This window comes from Fonsecaea multimorphosa (genome assembly GCF_000836435.1).
Source record: "Fonsecaea multimorphosa CBS 102226 unplaced genomic scaffold supercont1.22, whole genome shotgun sequence".
NCBI lineage: Eukaryota > Fungi > Ascomycota > Eurotiomycetes > Chaetothyriales > Herpotrichiellaceae > Fonsecaea > Fonsecaea multimorphosa.
Genome location: NW_015971656.1, coordinates 512853 through 527448, shown reverse-complemented (window position 1 = coordinate 527448; position 14596 = coordinate 512853). Strand labels below are relative to the sequence as shown.

The 14596-nt window shown below is 53.4% G+C and overlaps 5 protein-coding genes across 5 annotated transcripts; 1 reads left to right on the top strand and 4 right to left on the bottom strand.

Annotated features, from left to right (window-relative positions):
* Positions 1–1391: 1391 nt before the first annotated feature.
* Positions 1392–2515, bottom strand: Z520_09199 (uncharacterized protein; the record flags this gene model as incomplete). Its single annotated transcript, XM_016779694.1, has 2 exons — positions 1392–1602; positions 1713–2515. 2 exons carry the CDS (start codon positions 2513–2515, stop codon positions 1392–1394), a joined length of 1014 nt encoding a protein of 337 aa, XP_016629405.1.
* Positions 2516–6205: 3690 nt separating this feature from the next.
* Positions 6206–7441, bottom strand: Z520_09198 (uncharacterized protein; the record flags this gene model as incomplete). Its single annotated transcript, XM_016779693.1, has 1 exon — positions 6206–7441. One exon carries the CDS (start codon positions 7439–7441, stop codon positions 6206–6208), a length of 1236 nt encoding a protein of 411 aa, XP_016629404.1.
* Positions 7442–8254: 813 nt separating this feature from the next.
* Positions 8255–8752, bottom strand: Z520_09197 (60S acidic ribosomal protein P1; the record flags this gene model as incomplete). The annotated part of the gene is made up of 3 exons (XM_016779692.1): positions 8255–8301; positions 8367–8595; positions 8684–8752. 3 exons carry the CDS (start codon positions 8750–8752, stop codon positions 8255–8257), a joined length of 345 nt encoding a protein of 114 aa, XP_016629403.1.
* An 856-nt stretch (positions 8753–9608) lies between these two features.
* On the top strand, positions 9609–12148 carry Z520_09196 (uncharacterized protein; the record flags this gene model as incomplete). Its single annotated transcript, XM_016779691.1, has 3 exons — positions 9609–9998; positions 10060–11944; positions 12021–12148. The coding sequence occupies 3 exons, from the start codon at positions 9609–9611 to the stop codon at positions 12146–12148; spliced, it is 2403 nt and encodes an 800-aa protein (XP_016629402.1).
* Positions 12149–12189: 41 nt separating this feature from the next.
* Z520_09195 (uncharacterized protein) lies at positions 12190–14226 on the bottom strand (the record flags this gene model as incomplete). Its single annotated transcript, XM_016779690.1, has 8 exons — positions 12190–12399; positions 12455–12628; positions 12689–12991; positions 13047–13345; positions 13420–13622; positions 13732–13802; positions 13875–13927; positions 14052–14226. 8 exons carry the CDS (start codon positions 14224–14226, stop codon positions 12190–12192), a joined length of 1488 nt encoding a protein of 495 aa, XP_016629401.1.
* Between the last annotated feature and the right edge of the window lie 370 nt (positions 14227–14596).

The window sequence follows — 14596 nt, the reverse complement described above, 5'->3', positions numbered from 1 at the left end:
CTCTCTCTCTCTCTCTCTCTCTTCCTTCCTGTCAGTCACAGGTCAGTGGGGACTTACCACTGACGCGTCCTGCCTTTGGCCCCAGCCTCCCCCACGGAAATCGACGATATCCGAGAAGGACGGTGACGGTGACGAGCGGCCCCGAGGAGAACGTGCTCAACACTCCACTCCTCACGCCGTTTTCAACTCCGGCGTAACCGAGATACGTCTGGCGTCCACGCGCATGTCATGGATTCGCCCTTGGAAGCCGCCGCCGCTGCCTTGGACGATGCTCTTCACAACCGCCTTCATCATCAATCCCACAGACGTGTGCAACGATATCTCGAGCCGGCCTGCGGGCTCCTCTCGAATGTTTGGTAAATCCTTTCTCCGAGCGCGCAGGCCGTCTGTGCCGTTGCTGGACTAGAGGTGTGATGGGGGTAGGTATATATATATATATATATATATACATTACCCTAGGCACTTAGGTAATGAGTCAGTGCCGTGTGATTGGATGGGTGCGAACCGTTTTACATAGCTTGCAAGTGGGTTTGAATTGTGCACATATATACCGGGTTTTTGGTTTGGGAGATCTTGCATGCTGTGTCTGTGACCACACTTCAGACTCTCAAAACGTCAAAACTTCATTGGAACATGGTCGTTCTCTATATCTATTCATCGATCGATCCAGGTATATATATATATATGAAATGTGATATCGTCGTTTGTGACTTTGTTGTACAATTCCTTCTATCCTATCCTGCCGCAGATATCTCAAGTAAGCATCATCAAAACTCGCTTGTCTAAAAGTCAATGAAGAGTAAATCCACACCCGAAACACACGGGCATCCATCCCCCTTGATGGCGGGCAGTGGATGAACAGCACAGCACAGCAATCAAACCAGGTGAAGTAAGAATAAGAGTTAGTGCTGAGGTAAAGAGCAGCTCATAAGGATTTGAGCATACAAGTTCTGGAGGTAGGCACTTTTCGAGTCCCGCATGCAACATGCTTTCATGTGTGGGTGAGAGCTGGCATGCTTGCATCGTTTCCCTCACTCCAGTTGGTTCCACCATAGCTTGTCTTTTTTTTTCATGATCAGGAGGATTATCTGTCGTCGTGGTTCCGCGTTCGATGGAGTAGCCGTTTTCGTTCTTCTCTTGGATTGAGTCTCACAAGTGAAGGCACCATGGCGGTGGTGCTTCCAAGGAGGTCGAGGTTCTTGAGGTCGTTGACGAGCGAAAGACGGCCCGAGTGTTGTGTGTCGTGGTACACGGTACGGGAGGACGATGATATGAAAGCGCTCTTGTGGAACTCCGTTGCAATTCGATCCATCCTGGTGATTCCAATTTCTTTTCTAAAAACAAAGAAAGAGGTGGGTTTCCCACAAAAAGCTTCATCATGGCGTAAACTTTCAGGCCTCTTCTCGGACATCCTTCTCTCTTTCAATCTCAACGGACTCGGCAGGAGGTGTGGGAGCCATGCTCGACGGGTTGTACTGGAACTCTTTGGGAGCCGTGGACACGGTCGACGCCGGTCGAGGTGGGATGTATCCGCTTGACAGACGGGGGAAGCAGAATCCTGGGTGGCAGACCGTCTGCACCAGGGTGGCGATCACGACCATACTATAAATACAAGATTAGCCTGGGATTCATAAAATGGTCTGCTGGGACGGTGTGATGGTGTGAAAAAAGTGTCGGGGTTCATGGACGTGAGAGCAGGAGGTGATACGTACCATCCGTCAAGAGCAATGAAAGCAGGCTCAAACTGCATGACCGGGTTCGCCCATCCACCAGCCATCTCAACGAGACGATAGATACATCGGATCATGATCGCGACATAGGCGATGATGAATCCGTACACAAATAGCTGGAATTTCCTGTCGTTCAGGAAACGGGTGGCCTCGGTGGAAAACGGCACGTCATGTGCTCGCCAGCGCCGGACGACGTACCACGCTGCAGCTCCGCCGAAGAAGAACAGGGTGACCACTTGCCAGGCGATACCGGCCATCATCAAGTCATCACCGGTGTTTTGCTGGGACTGGTTGCTGTTGGCGGTCGCAGCCATGCCGCCACCGATGGCCTGGATCACCAGTGATATGAGGTCGCCGGTGATGAAGATCCAGGTGTACCAGTTGGGTTTGATCTTTGAGTACTCTGGCCCGAAGGTCAGGGTGATGTGCTTGAGGACCAGGTAGATGGCGGCAGAGTTGAACGCAGGACCCAGGATCAGGCAGCAAATCTGGATCTCGAATCCAACCGAGTTGAAAGGGTTCGAGTGCAAAATCACACGGCCAATGTACCCGAGCGACTGGTCGACGCAGGCCAGCAACATGGCGATCAGATACGTCCAGGTCTTGTAGCGGATGCCGAAGAGGAGTTGGAGGGCGCCGCACATGGCGAAAAAGGCCACGAAGAAGGCATTGGCACCGATAGAAGGGTAGTAGCCGTAGATCGAGTGCTCGACCGGGCACCGTGGAGTGACTTCGGTACAGTTGGCAAGGGGCAGGTAAAAGGTTGAGTTGTTGATGTTGGCCATTGTCTAGGAACAGTTGGAGGAAGGGAGTGGAAGAAGACAATGAACAGTGTAGCTAGAGTGGTAGCAAGGGATACCAATGGGACTGTGTTTGCAAAAGTCAAAGAAGAAGAGACCCATACAGGGAGACGCCTATATGTATTCAAGGGAATGTACGTGACGGATACTCAGGCACCCGCGAAACCAAGCGCAACGACACGAGAGAGCAGCAGAACAAGGCTCTCGGATTACCAGAGACAGGAATACGAAGGATTCGAATATGGTAACCGTCCATGTCGGAAGGTGCACAAGGGGCATCGGAGACGGGATGATAGGACCGCTGTGGTGGACACACAAGGGCTGTTTCGAGAACCAGAAAAGTCTTGGTGACCCAACTCGTATGGTTCGTCGAGGCGTCTGCCATATGGTTGGGTACCTACTTAGGTAGGTAGGTGGTCGATGGTCGATGACGAGCATTGACCCAATCGCAGAGCAAAAACACGAGCAAGGCTCTGCAGCTGAGAAGTCTGCTCGTCCAGGGTATTGGGTGCTGTGGTGTGATCTCGCAAGCTGAGCCCCAAAGTGGTAAAGGGGGGAAGCAGGAGCGGGACAAGGCTGTATCCACCCGGCCAGTGGCCAGGAATCCAGGCATCCGTGTTCTTGTCAAAGACTTCATCCCCAAGTCACAGCGCTCCGAGTATGATCCGAGGGAGTTAGGCGAATCCTGTTCTGCGGAGACTCGTAAGAAGGACCCCCTTGCGATATCAAAGTTGGGAGAGCGAGATGAGGACGTCGGGCATCGCGTGCCGGAAGAATAATTCCTCCGTGCCGAGGATCCTTATATTCGGCGCAAATTCCCACCGCACGCAGCATCCATGCATTCTATCCCCTGCGCTCTCTCTTTCTGCAGCCTTGAACCCCTTGAGGAGGAGAACCCTCGTCGCTGAGCTGGGGACGGAATTTCCGATTCTTTCAGACAACTTCCTGCGTCTTACCGCCTCTCTGGCTTCTATCCCCACTAGGTACCCAGCACTGTACTGACGATCTGAAACAGTTAGATGCCGTCCCCGCATGCTGCATGCGCGTATTTCGTGTCAGAACCCGAGATACGACCAAAGCGAGCCCCTCCTCGAACGGGTCGGAGACGGAGATATAGTCTCTTCCACTCGGTCATCAAAGCCAAAACATGGGATACTCCTTGAGCCACAAGACCTGGACGATCCAGATCACACACCCTGGTAGAAGTGTCTTTTTGCCGACTGGACAAACGATGATCGTGCGCAGATCGTGGCCTCTGCGTTGATCTAAACGGTGACTAATCGAAATGACGTTGTGACTTCATTTTAGCCTCCAACTTGACACCAAATCCGAGAATGAATACCCAGCGAGCCAGGTATTGATGCCAAATACAGTAGGAGCAGGGGTCACAGCCGCTTCGTCTCCCCCTGGTAGCCATGGTCAAACCTGGCAGCTGTCAAGAGCCCTTTGACACACAACTGACAGCAGGTAGCAAAAGTTCAGAGCATGCTTCTCTGCCTGCAAAGGACGACCTCCTTGTTCGCCTGCACCTCATCACGCGTCATGACGTCTAGCAACTTCTCCAAACTACGGCATCTTCGTCAACTTCGCCTTCTACTAGGTAGGCTGCAGGTGAAAAGAATGACGCACACGATTGACAAGGGGCACTGGAATACACGGTCCGCTACCAAGCTAATTTTGTCCTGACTGGTGGGCCACCCCGAGTTTGCGAGACCCTTCGACGCGTTGCACCATCTCAGCAAGGGAGGGGACTGCAAAAATGTCTTGAATGCTGTCCGAGTCCTCGGCGGCGGCTCACCATGTGGCCCAAGAGGTCCCTGCTTCACAGGGCTGTCACTCGGAATGCGGTCCCAGCGCGGACCGCGGGAATTTTACGCTTTCCACTTGGTGTCTCTAACACTGTGTGAGACTCGAAGTTCAGTTCACTGTGATTGGCTCTCCGGGCCGACATGAACCGGTATATGCCACTTCGTACCGAGAGTCGTACGAGTGATCACAGGGATCATTGTAAGCTATCAGGTATCGACCTCGAAAAGATTTATGAACAGACCCCACCTGAGTGGTCTCGATTGCCCGGCTGGAGGATATCAACGAGATGGGGGGTATCATCAACTTGGAGTCCCTGGTCAACAGATGACTTATCCAACCCAAAGACCACCTCGCCTCTCATCCTCGCCGCATCCTGGCTGCACTCCCACGCTTCCTACGACCGAAGGGGTCGGGGAGAAAGCATAAGCTACATCCGATTGCTTACCTTGATGGTTGGAGAGGCCGGGCGGCACTTCTCGTCTTCCGATTTCATATGTACGATAACAAAACGCGGTTTCTTGAGCTGCCAGTTATCCGCGGTCTCCTCAACGGTCGCGCCACGGTTGAAGTTTTCTTCGTTATCTCCGTCTACGCTCTCAGTTACCGATCTCTTGATCTACGAGAGGTCGGAAGATTTGCTATGGTAGCATTACACTCTCTGTTACTACTGGCGGACCATTTTCGCCTCCCTGCTTCTGATCGGTGTGATGATAGGGGATCTTTCCTTTGATCGCCACCAAGAACGCCTGCAGCCCGTGCTTCTTCCACAGCAACACGACATCAAAACCTCATCAGTCCGCAAAACTAATAGCCAAATCCATAACACGGTCCGGTGTAGTCTCTCTCTAATCGTGGCACTATTTCTCTTCAGACAGCCGCAGGACGGATTGAGCTATCAAGGACCCTTCCCATTCGACTATCTCAGCAAAGTCATACCGTGGTTGTATCCTCTCCATCCCAGTGAATACGTCTGGCCCAGTATTGAAGCCGCTTTCTGGCTTTCGCATTGGATATTTGTCCGTGCTTCAGATTCCTTTCGAGTTTGACGTCTCTCAATATCTGGGAGAAATCTCCTTTGGCGTCTATGTCATGCATGATATTGTCAATTCGTGCTTTTATGAGCCTCCTGCACATCTTGGCGAAGGTTACTGGTCAGGCTTCCGGGGTATCTGATCACCACACTTGTGGTTCTTTGGACCGCGGATTATTTCTCCAGGATTGATGCCTGAGTTGTGTGGTTGGGCAGGTGGCTAGAGTCGAAGGCCTTTGTCAAGTTGAGAAGTTAAGGGGATGCCGGAACACCCCAGGTTCCCATGGATTTAGTGTTGCACAATTGCGGTTGTCGGTCTGTAGACCACCCGTCACAATACACTTTCTTCTATGTCCCGGCATTGAGTTTAATAATTGAACCTCAGCAGAAGTAGGAATGTTTGATATCTAACGATGTTGCTTCTCGTCAAGTAGGAGAATGGCCGCCCCTGCCAAGCCTCAGCCTCGCCATTCTTGATTTCGCTGTATCTTCTTTCCATATGCTCGAGGCCAAGTCAATATGAACTGCAGATGCGGTTCAATGACACCATCCATATCGGTAATGTGGAAGCTAGATCACCATATTATAGCAAGTGCGCGTGTCTATCTAGTGACACAGCAGGCCGAGATGTTTGAAGGGAGGGGGTCTGAGCAGACAACAGACAAGCAGCTCAAAGAAGCAGACAGAAGGGGACCACGCAAAAGACAAGCAGGATGAAACGGTCAAGAAGACTGCTGAGGGATGAACTGATACCAAATCAAGTTCATAATGGAAGACGATTTACCTCCCAGATTCCTGTCTACCAGCCACCACAGCCGGGAAGTGCGCCCACTACTTTATTCGACAACCATCTCCAATATCTCCATGACCTGTTCCTTCTCCGTTATAGGCTTCGCATTCGTCTGGATCCAATGGTCCTTGAGACTGTTCTTCGCCAACCCATCCAGCTTGTCCCTGCCCACACCCACCTCCTTCAACGTCCGCGGCATGCCGATCTCGCGGAAGACCACGTCCAAAATATCCCCCAGGTCGGCCTTCTCGAGACTCTGCGGATACTTGGCCTCCAACAACTCCTTTACAACAGGCGAGCGGAGCAAGACCTGTTTGCAATAAGCCTGTCTCTCGACGTTGGCCCCGACCTTCTCGTTCCACTTGCACACGGCCGGCAACATGATACAGCTGGTCTCGCCGTGACCGACACCCAAGGGCCCCAGTTGATGGCCAATGGCGTGGCTCGCTCCCAGAGGCACGCCGCTGCCCACGGCGCTCATGGCCTGGATGACGCCCCGCATCGTCTCAAACCTGGCATCCAGATCGCGGGGATCCTTGTGCGTGCGGATCAAGGCCGGAACCAGCCTCAGCAGTCCCTTTTCGGCCTCGGCGTCGCCTTTCTCGTTCGACAGGAGGCTGCACAGCGTCTCGACGCAGTGGTCGACGGCCCTGACGCCCGTGCTCAGCCAGATGCGCTCCGGGGTGGTCGTGGTCAGCTCCGGGTCGAGCACGACGATGCTGGGGTTCCGGGTGGGCGGCTCGAAGAGGCATTTCTGCTGGCTGCCGTCGTCCCGCGTCACGCCCGCGATCGACTGGTACTCGCCGCCCGACAGACTCGTGGGGATGGCGATGTGGCGGATCACGGGGTCCTTGAACGTCTTCCTGCCCTCGGACAACAACTTCTCCATCCCCTCGGCACTGGTGATGTCATTGGCGAGCATCCACGCGATCACCTTGGCCGCATCTGTGAGCGATCCTGCCCCCAAGGTGACGATGCAGTCCGGGCGCTTGGGGGCAGCATCCCGCGCGATCTCGAGCACTTCGTTCCAGTGCGTGTGTGGCGTCATTCCGACCCGGACGCCCACCACTTGCTCCTCGCCCAGCGCGGTCTGCAGCCGTTTCAGCGCATTGGTGTTCTTCGACAGCGAGTTGGACGCGATGATGTACACCCTGCTGGCTTTGACCGTGTTGGCGATGTGGTACGCGCAGGCTTCGTCGAAGCGCAGACCCCAGCTGATGTAGGGGATGTCGCGGTCGTCAAAGGCCGGCTCCAGGTGGTCAATCCCGTACGAGAATGTCATCTTCCGGAGCCTGTGGATTGGTCCGTTTGGTTTGTGTTTGTCAGACAAGCAGCGACGTTCCGCGAGGTGCTAGTGTGTCTCTGCTCGTGGATTCTACACTATTGACTTGCTTTGGGCGTAAGAATATTGAAAGATTGAAGCGACCAAGACTAAATGCCGCGTTGGAGAAGTGTGGAGATTCGAAACGAGTGGGGTATCAACGAGGCTGTTGGAGGCAGAGAGGATCTATATAATTACGAGGAGCTTCACCAACAGAGCAGAAAGGATTGAATAAAGGTCACACAGGGAAAAGAAGAGCATAAACGTGAAAGAAGAGCGACCAGGAGCGCGAAGTCGAGTTGAAGGTCACAGACTCCCCACATGGCGTAAATGTCACGGTCTTTCGATGGAGGATGGTGCGGCAAGAGTTGTTCCCCCCGATCACATTCAATCCTGGCATTTTGTGGGCGCATCTAATTGCTGGTCCATGTGCGGAGTGAAAATCATTTTGAAACGAGTTATTGACATTGGTGTATCAATTCTCTCAATGTGCTGTCTGGCTCGGATAAGTCCGCATGAGTCTTAGCTGGCCATCGCTCGTCCCGGACCGGTGTTCTCGACTTTGATTCCCTTGAATTTGATACTCCATAAAATGTCAATGCTCTTTGGTCTTGTCTTGACGTTTCCCTGCCTCATGGGCATTTCACCAGCATAGCAAAGCGAAGCAATGTGCATCGGTGTGCATGCCATGGAAAAAACTTTTCGATTGACCTCGGAGAAGTCGTGGTAGAGGAAAGGCGGCGTGTGAGAACAAACTCGAGGCGAACGAGACGTTTAATCGAAGAGACCGAAGCCCATATCCTCGTCGGACTCTTCCTTCTCTGAAGGGGGCATTGTCAGCATGAGTCCCTATTCTGAGGGAGAAATCGGTGGTCTCGAGACTTACCCTCTTCCTTCTTTTCCTCTTCCTTGGGTGCTTCCTCAGCGGCACCAGCGCCACCGGCGCCGGCAGCACCACCAGCAGGTGCAGCGGCCGCGGCACCACCGCCCGAGCCGACGTTGAGAAGCATGTCCTTTACATCCTTTCCTTCCAGAGCCTTTGCAAACAGGGTAGCCCAGATGGGTTCGACGTCGACGACACCGGCGGCTTTGATAAGAGTGTTGAGCTTATCGGCCTGCAAGCAGAACACAAGGTGTTAGTCTTTTTGATTCTCCCTCCCGTCAATCGGTTCTCGAAACATTCAGAAGGGGGGGTTTTCGTACGGTGATTTCAATGCCGTCGTCGGCAAGAATGAGAGCGGCGTAGGCGCTGGCGAGCTCTGCGGTGGACATCTTGACGATTTTGTCGAGCGAACTTGTCTAATTGAAGTCGGAAAGTTGATGTCGAGAAGTTGAAGTTGCGGGCGCAATTTCTCGAAATCGCAGGGCCAAAAGACCCAGAATTTGGTTGTGGGAGCAAAAATGCCAAGGCCCAAGTTTGCCGAGTTTTAACTAGTTCCTTTTCGGGATTGATGATGCCGCTTTACGCCCCTCTCCGCTCGCGTGGAGCTGGGCAGCTGAACCCACGTCTTGGCGCCAGCCTCGGCGGTTGGCTGAATGAGTGTGTCAAGCCTTATCTTGAGCCTCCTGCGCAATTTTGTGTAATTCTGCTGTCTGCCTATATTGTGACAGTCTCTCGCATTCCCGAGCTTGTTATCCACCAAAATATAGGAGCCGTTGTGAAAGGCAACCACAATACGAATCCAGCAATTGAGCTCAAGCACCACCCCCAGTGGGTGGGTCTACGTTGCCGCATGAGATTTCCTTTTTCAGCCTTGCCTGTCTTGACAAGAGACGCACCTTCTCGGCATCCAGAATGGACATACTCCGTTCTTTGCGTCGAGGTCAAGGCAGGGAAGACCATGAATTTGACAACGCATGTCAGAAGTGGCTTTACAAGTTGTTTCTAAAGGCCCAACCTCCTGTCGTCAATGACCCTCTCAGCAGGGATCCTCGTCCTCTGCCTCTTGGAAGGCTCATGGAACTGGAGCCAAAGCTGTTTTTCCCCCGGTCGGCGATCCTTGAGCTTGTGACCAGAGACATGATGAATGAATTAACAGAATGCGCATGTCGGAGCTGTGCGTTCGAAAGACCTACTCAAGGGGAGGGTTATAGTGGCGTTCAAAGGCCCCAACTCATCAACGAAGTCATGGGTGCAAGAGACGAACCCAAAATTATCGTTGCGGTCCTTCTCTACACGGATCAGATATCTCAACTTTGGCGACTACAGCGCACATTACTCTCTGACGAAGGTATTGACGCCCTGGCCGATAGAGAAGTTCTTGCCGAGGATGTCAGGGAGAGAATTCGACACGCGAAAGCCATGTTTAAACCAGTACGAATTTCTCTGGATCACCCTGCTCGAAATTACCCCTCAGGGACTCGTCTACCATTCTTGAGTGAAGGTTCGCCCAAGAGCGGATCATTCGGGACGGTGTCAAAGGTAGAAGTGCACCCAGAGTACCTGGGCGACGACGTCAAAGCGCTGATCAGGGAGTACGCCGGAACACAATCGGCATCACCCGCAACAGATCAAAAAGTGAGTTAATCTGATCGTGCATGGGTCTGGATCAGGAGACCTCTAAACTAAGGTGGCATAGTTCTTCATTGCACGAAAAATGATCCAAGGGACGAGGGGGCAGGCACTTGAGCATTCTGTTCAGATGGAGCGGGACTTTCTCGACGTCATCCGTCAGCAAAGAGAAGGCAAAGAGAATCTGATAGATTTGATTGCCTTCTACACGTTTGGAGACGAGATCAACATGCTTTTCCCTTACGTGGAATTGAACCTCCATGATTTACTCTATCAGGGTCAATTCCCACGAGAATATACCCGCAATCAGTTTCCTGACGACTGGATCAGCTCGGGGATTAGAGGTATGGCTCAAGGTCTATGCACGATTCACCATCCGCTGGTGCTGGATAATGACAGGGAGGTTGTCGGATTCCACTTCGACCTCAAACCTAGGAACGTGCTCATTACTTGCGACGGAACCTTTAAGATTACTGACTTTGGCCAAGCACTCATCAAAGTCGTCCACATTGGCACCGAGCAGTACGGTGGAGAGGGCTATCGTGGGGGGGATCCAGAATATGCTCCTCCTGAGTCGATGCCTTCTCGTCAACTCGTTGAATCTCGACATGTGAGCTATACCGCTTCCACCTCCAACGGCCATGCAGGCGCTCGTGACCTCTTCAAGTACGACATCTGGTCTCTAGCTTGTATCATGGTCCAATTATATACCTATGTATGCCTGGGCGAAGTCGATGCGGTGACAAAGTTCGACGAGGATCGCAGCATGCACGCCCCCGGAAGCGAAGTTGCCCCGTATCACGTCGACGGGGGGGAAGGACCAGCCCTCAATCCCGCGGTTGCGACGCAACTTGGCAAGATTCTGGCTTACAGCTTGACCGTCGAATCACCAGCTTTGCACACATATATGAAAGAGGTTGTGACGACCATGTCGCAGATGCTGGATATCAATCCCCCCGACCGTCCTACATCCGGTGAAGTCGCAGACCGTCTTACCGTGCTTTTGAATGATTATCTGGCTACGAGTAGAGACCCCAGCGGTGTGCTTCTGGCCGCTAACAATGACGACCTCCGGGATATCCCTGAGGGGTATGTCGAGGTTGCTATGGATACGAATGGTACCTCTTTCGTGTGGCTGGAAGGAGTCCACATTGCGACCCCAGATTCCCTTCCGCATGCGGGACCCCCATGCAGGTTGAGGCTGTTTCACCAGAGGGGTGGATTTTGGATAAAAATCTGGTTTGAACGCGTCCCAGGCGCCGCCAGACCGGATACTCTCTCCAAAAGGCTACCTGAAGGGGAAGTTCGCTTGCTCCATTCAGCGCTCCTCGATGGCGGAAATCGCGGCCACTGTCGAATTAAGAGGCTGGGCGCTGACGGGATCGAGACAGATTTGTCCTTTGAAAACGGACTGCTGGATTTTCGCGCCGCCATCATCCAGTATACTCCGCGATCCTTCGGAATCATCGGCGGTGGCGGCGGGCCCGACGACGAGATGCGGCAGTGTTACAGCCTGAGACACCCTGTCACCGTCTCGGCGCGACGTGATTTCCCGGAAGGGCTTTCGCAAATCCGGAATGGTATCGTGGCGACTTCGGTTCAGAAATGGAAAGGACGGCGCTTTACGTACGTCGACGGAAGATATGGCCCTCAGCGTGACGTGGGGCTCCGACTCATGATCTTCTTCCAAGACCCGCCTGCGGTCCTGCAAATCCCGCTGAGGTCGCGCCTGGGCAGAGTCGAGGTTGAACGCCACGGTGCCACCACCGTGATCACCTTCCGCGGTCTCTCGAATCAGAGGTTCTTCACACATGTGGAAAAGCTCGAGACCGCGGATGATGGTCGTCATCTACTGTTGCCGATCGGATCGGCACATTACCCGCTGGGCAATGCCTACAGGCAGGGTGACAATAATACTGTGAACGTGAAACTTGTGACCGAACACGAAGAAGGTGAAAATCCCGCTCCATGTCGAGGATGTTTCTATAGATATACATATGTTCCCAGGCTGACTGAAAAGCTCTACAGTCGTGTCAGACATTGCAGCCCTCATCCAAGAGGCCCGGGATAGCGGGGAGATGATATCCTGGAGCGATCCCAATGTTGGCCCACGACGTGTCTCGAACCGAAGCCGCAGTTCCACAAGCCACAGCTAGACGCTGCTTGTCCTGTCTATCTGTTCCTGGGACAAAATGGTTCAGACGATATTTGTGAAGACGGGTGTGCTCGGACTCGCTGCTGCCCTGCTGACTCTCCTCCTCCCCAAGATCTCGCAGACAAGCAGGACTGAGAGCGCGAGCAAGATCAAGGGGAAGGCTATGATGACCCACAGCCAAACGTCCATGCTTGCCACGATGTGGAAGTTTCTGTCTTGGTCCACCGAGACGTAACCCATCTGCAGAAAGTCCTGGGCTCACGAGTTAGCGAAGTGGGGACGCCCGAAAGATTGGTACCGTCCGTACCGCAGCGAATGAGGCCGGCACGTATATTAGGGCCACGATTGTGAGCACCTTGACTATACGGGCTTCGTGAGAGCTCTTTGATGTCAGTTCAACTACTGCTGCAGTGCTAGCGCTTGTCACGTTTGCTATCCTGTTGTTGAGCTCGGAGTTTCGGAAAGCAATGATATCGCCCAACTTTCTGGTCATCAGCGGTGCACAATGCAGAAGCGAAACTTGACCGGGGTGTCAACTGACCTGGCGGGACAAGTTATTTCCGCGGGCCAACAACGACCCTACCAGATGTCGGAGGAAGGAATACTCGAGCTGGATGGTCTCGGCGAAGACCAGAAAGGCATCACGGCGGTCTTCGCTTTCGAACCTGCGTGCGGCGTTCATCATGCAGGCTATGATGTTGAAGTTCAGACTCAGCACGTGCGATATCCTCAACAACTGGTCGACGAGGTGTGTGAGTTCCTTCATGGAACTTATGCATTGCTGGACCTTTTTGGAGTCGCCGGCTGTCTCGGTCTCGATTGAAAACATGACGAGGACGTCGAACTAGCAACCACTCGTCAACGCGACAGAGCCCCTACAGAGGGCATGGGAAACTCACCAGCTTGGTGATCTGCTCGTCGTAATAGTTCAGAGCCTGCCGCCAGTCCTCTGTCCCGCACGACATCCAGACCCTTTGCACCCCCAGCCACTCTGCGACCGTTGAAGCCCGAGACTCTGAGGAGGCAGTGAAATTGTGTTTCAGATGATTCGTCACCTGGGAAGGCGCTCTGATGAATATATTCGTGCTCGTCCGCGTTAGGCACGAGAATTTCTGATAAACGAGGGCCTGACGGATGGTCCATGGGTGTTGGGCATTTCCGTCATCGCGCTGCATGTACTTCCACAGAAAGCAAGTTTCTAGGGTAGGACAAGGCGATCAGCGCTTGACCACTCTATACCTCGTGGGTCTGTGGTCGAATCAGTTGGCTTACCTATGCCCTGACGTTGCGGGAGTCCGTGGAAATGCTCCCGGATGTCATATGCGGCGAAACCCTCGTCGCAGGCGAATTCCTTCTCGCCGAACGCGGTCAGATGCTTCAAAAAGGGAGGAAAGACGTGGACATGACGCAGAATCGATCGCATGCTCGCCTCTGACAGCATCAGACGGCCCCAGCCGAACGTGGGATTCAGTAGACTACACATATATATCAAGGATTGGTCAGGAGAATTCTCCACTTCTCGTACTGCTGGATACATCTCCGGCGGTAGCGGTGAGAGATGGAAGGATGCATGGATGGACATACAAGAAGGTAGATTTAGGCGAAGGGACCGCTCCAGTCAATGGGTCCCGGCCCGTGTCGATCTCGCGGGAAGCCTTTTCGCATTGGTTATGAGTCTCTGTGCACCAATACCACCAGGATACAGGGCTGGGCAGGGGACAACTCACATTGAGATACTCTGTGACTGCACGGTCGTTCTCGAGCACGCACGTTCTGAGACCTTTTGGCACGAACAAGTCGTCAGTTTCTGTACTTCCACAGGCAATTCAGACGAGCAAGCTGGAATCTAATTCCAACGGCACTCCATAATTTCCCCCGTACGGACGTAATTGGTCTAGACGTACCCGTGTCGTCGACTTCTCCCACCTGCACGCGAAAAGGCCCCGAGCCAGCTGGAGAGCAGATGCGCGGGCAAGCCTCGTCAAAGGCCCGCTGGGTTTCCTCGATCGAAGCGCCGAAAAACACGTCGGGGACGACGGAGGAATCTGCTTCGGGCCAGGGGAGGAGTTTCTCGTCCATATTCTCTCTGTTCTTTCTAGCCCGACCAAATAATATGACCGTGGTTTGAGGAGAGTGGGCGATAATGTGGAGGGTCTCTAGATGCACAGATACGAGTCCAGTGCAAGAGAGAAAATGAGAAAACCTGGAGGAGAAGAGGGGGGAGATGATCGCGGGTGGACATCAGGCTGGTGGTGAGGCTGAGTTTGGTAGGCGTTTGGGCATTTTGGCGGGTGGGCGCCGGGGGAGAATTGGGATGCAGGGCTGCGGATCGAGCACGGGGCTGAGGCTACCAGGCTGAATCCCATTTACTGCAGTGTTCACGGTTGGTGTTTGTGCTGCGTTCATCGTCGTGTACTACCTGGCATACGACAGAGTATTTACTGTACCT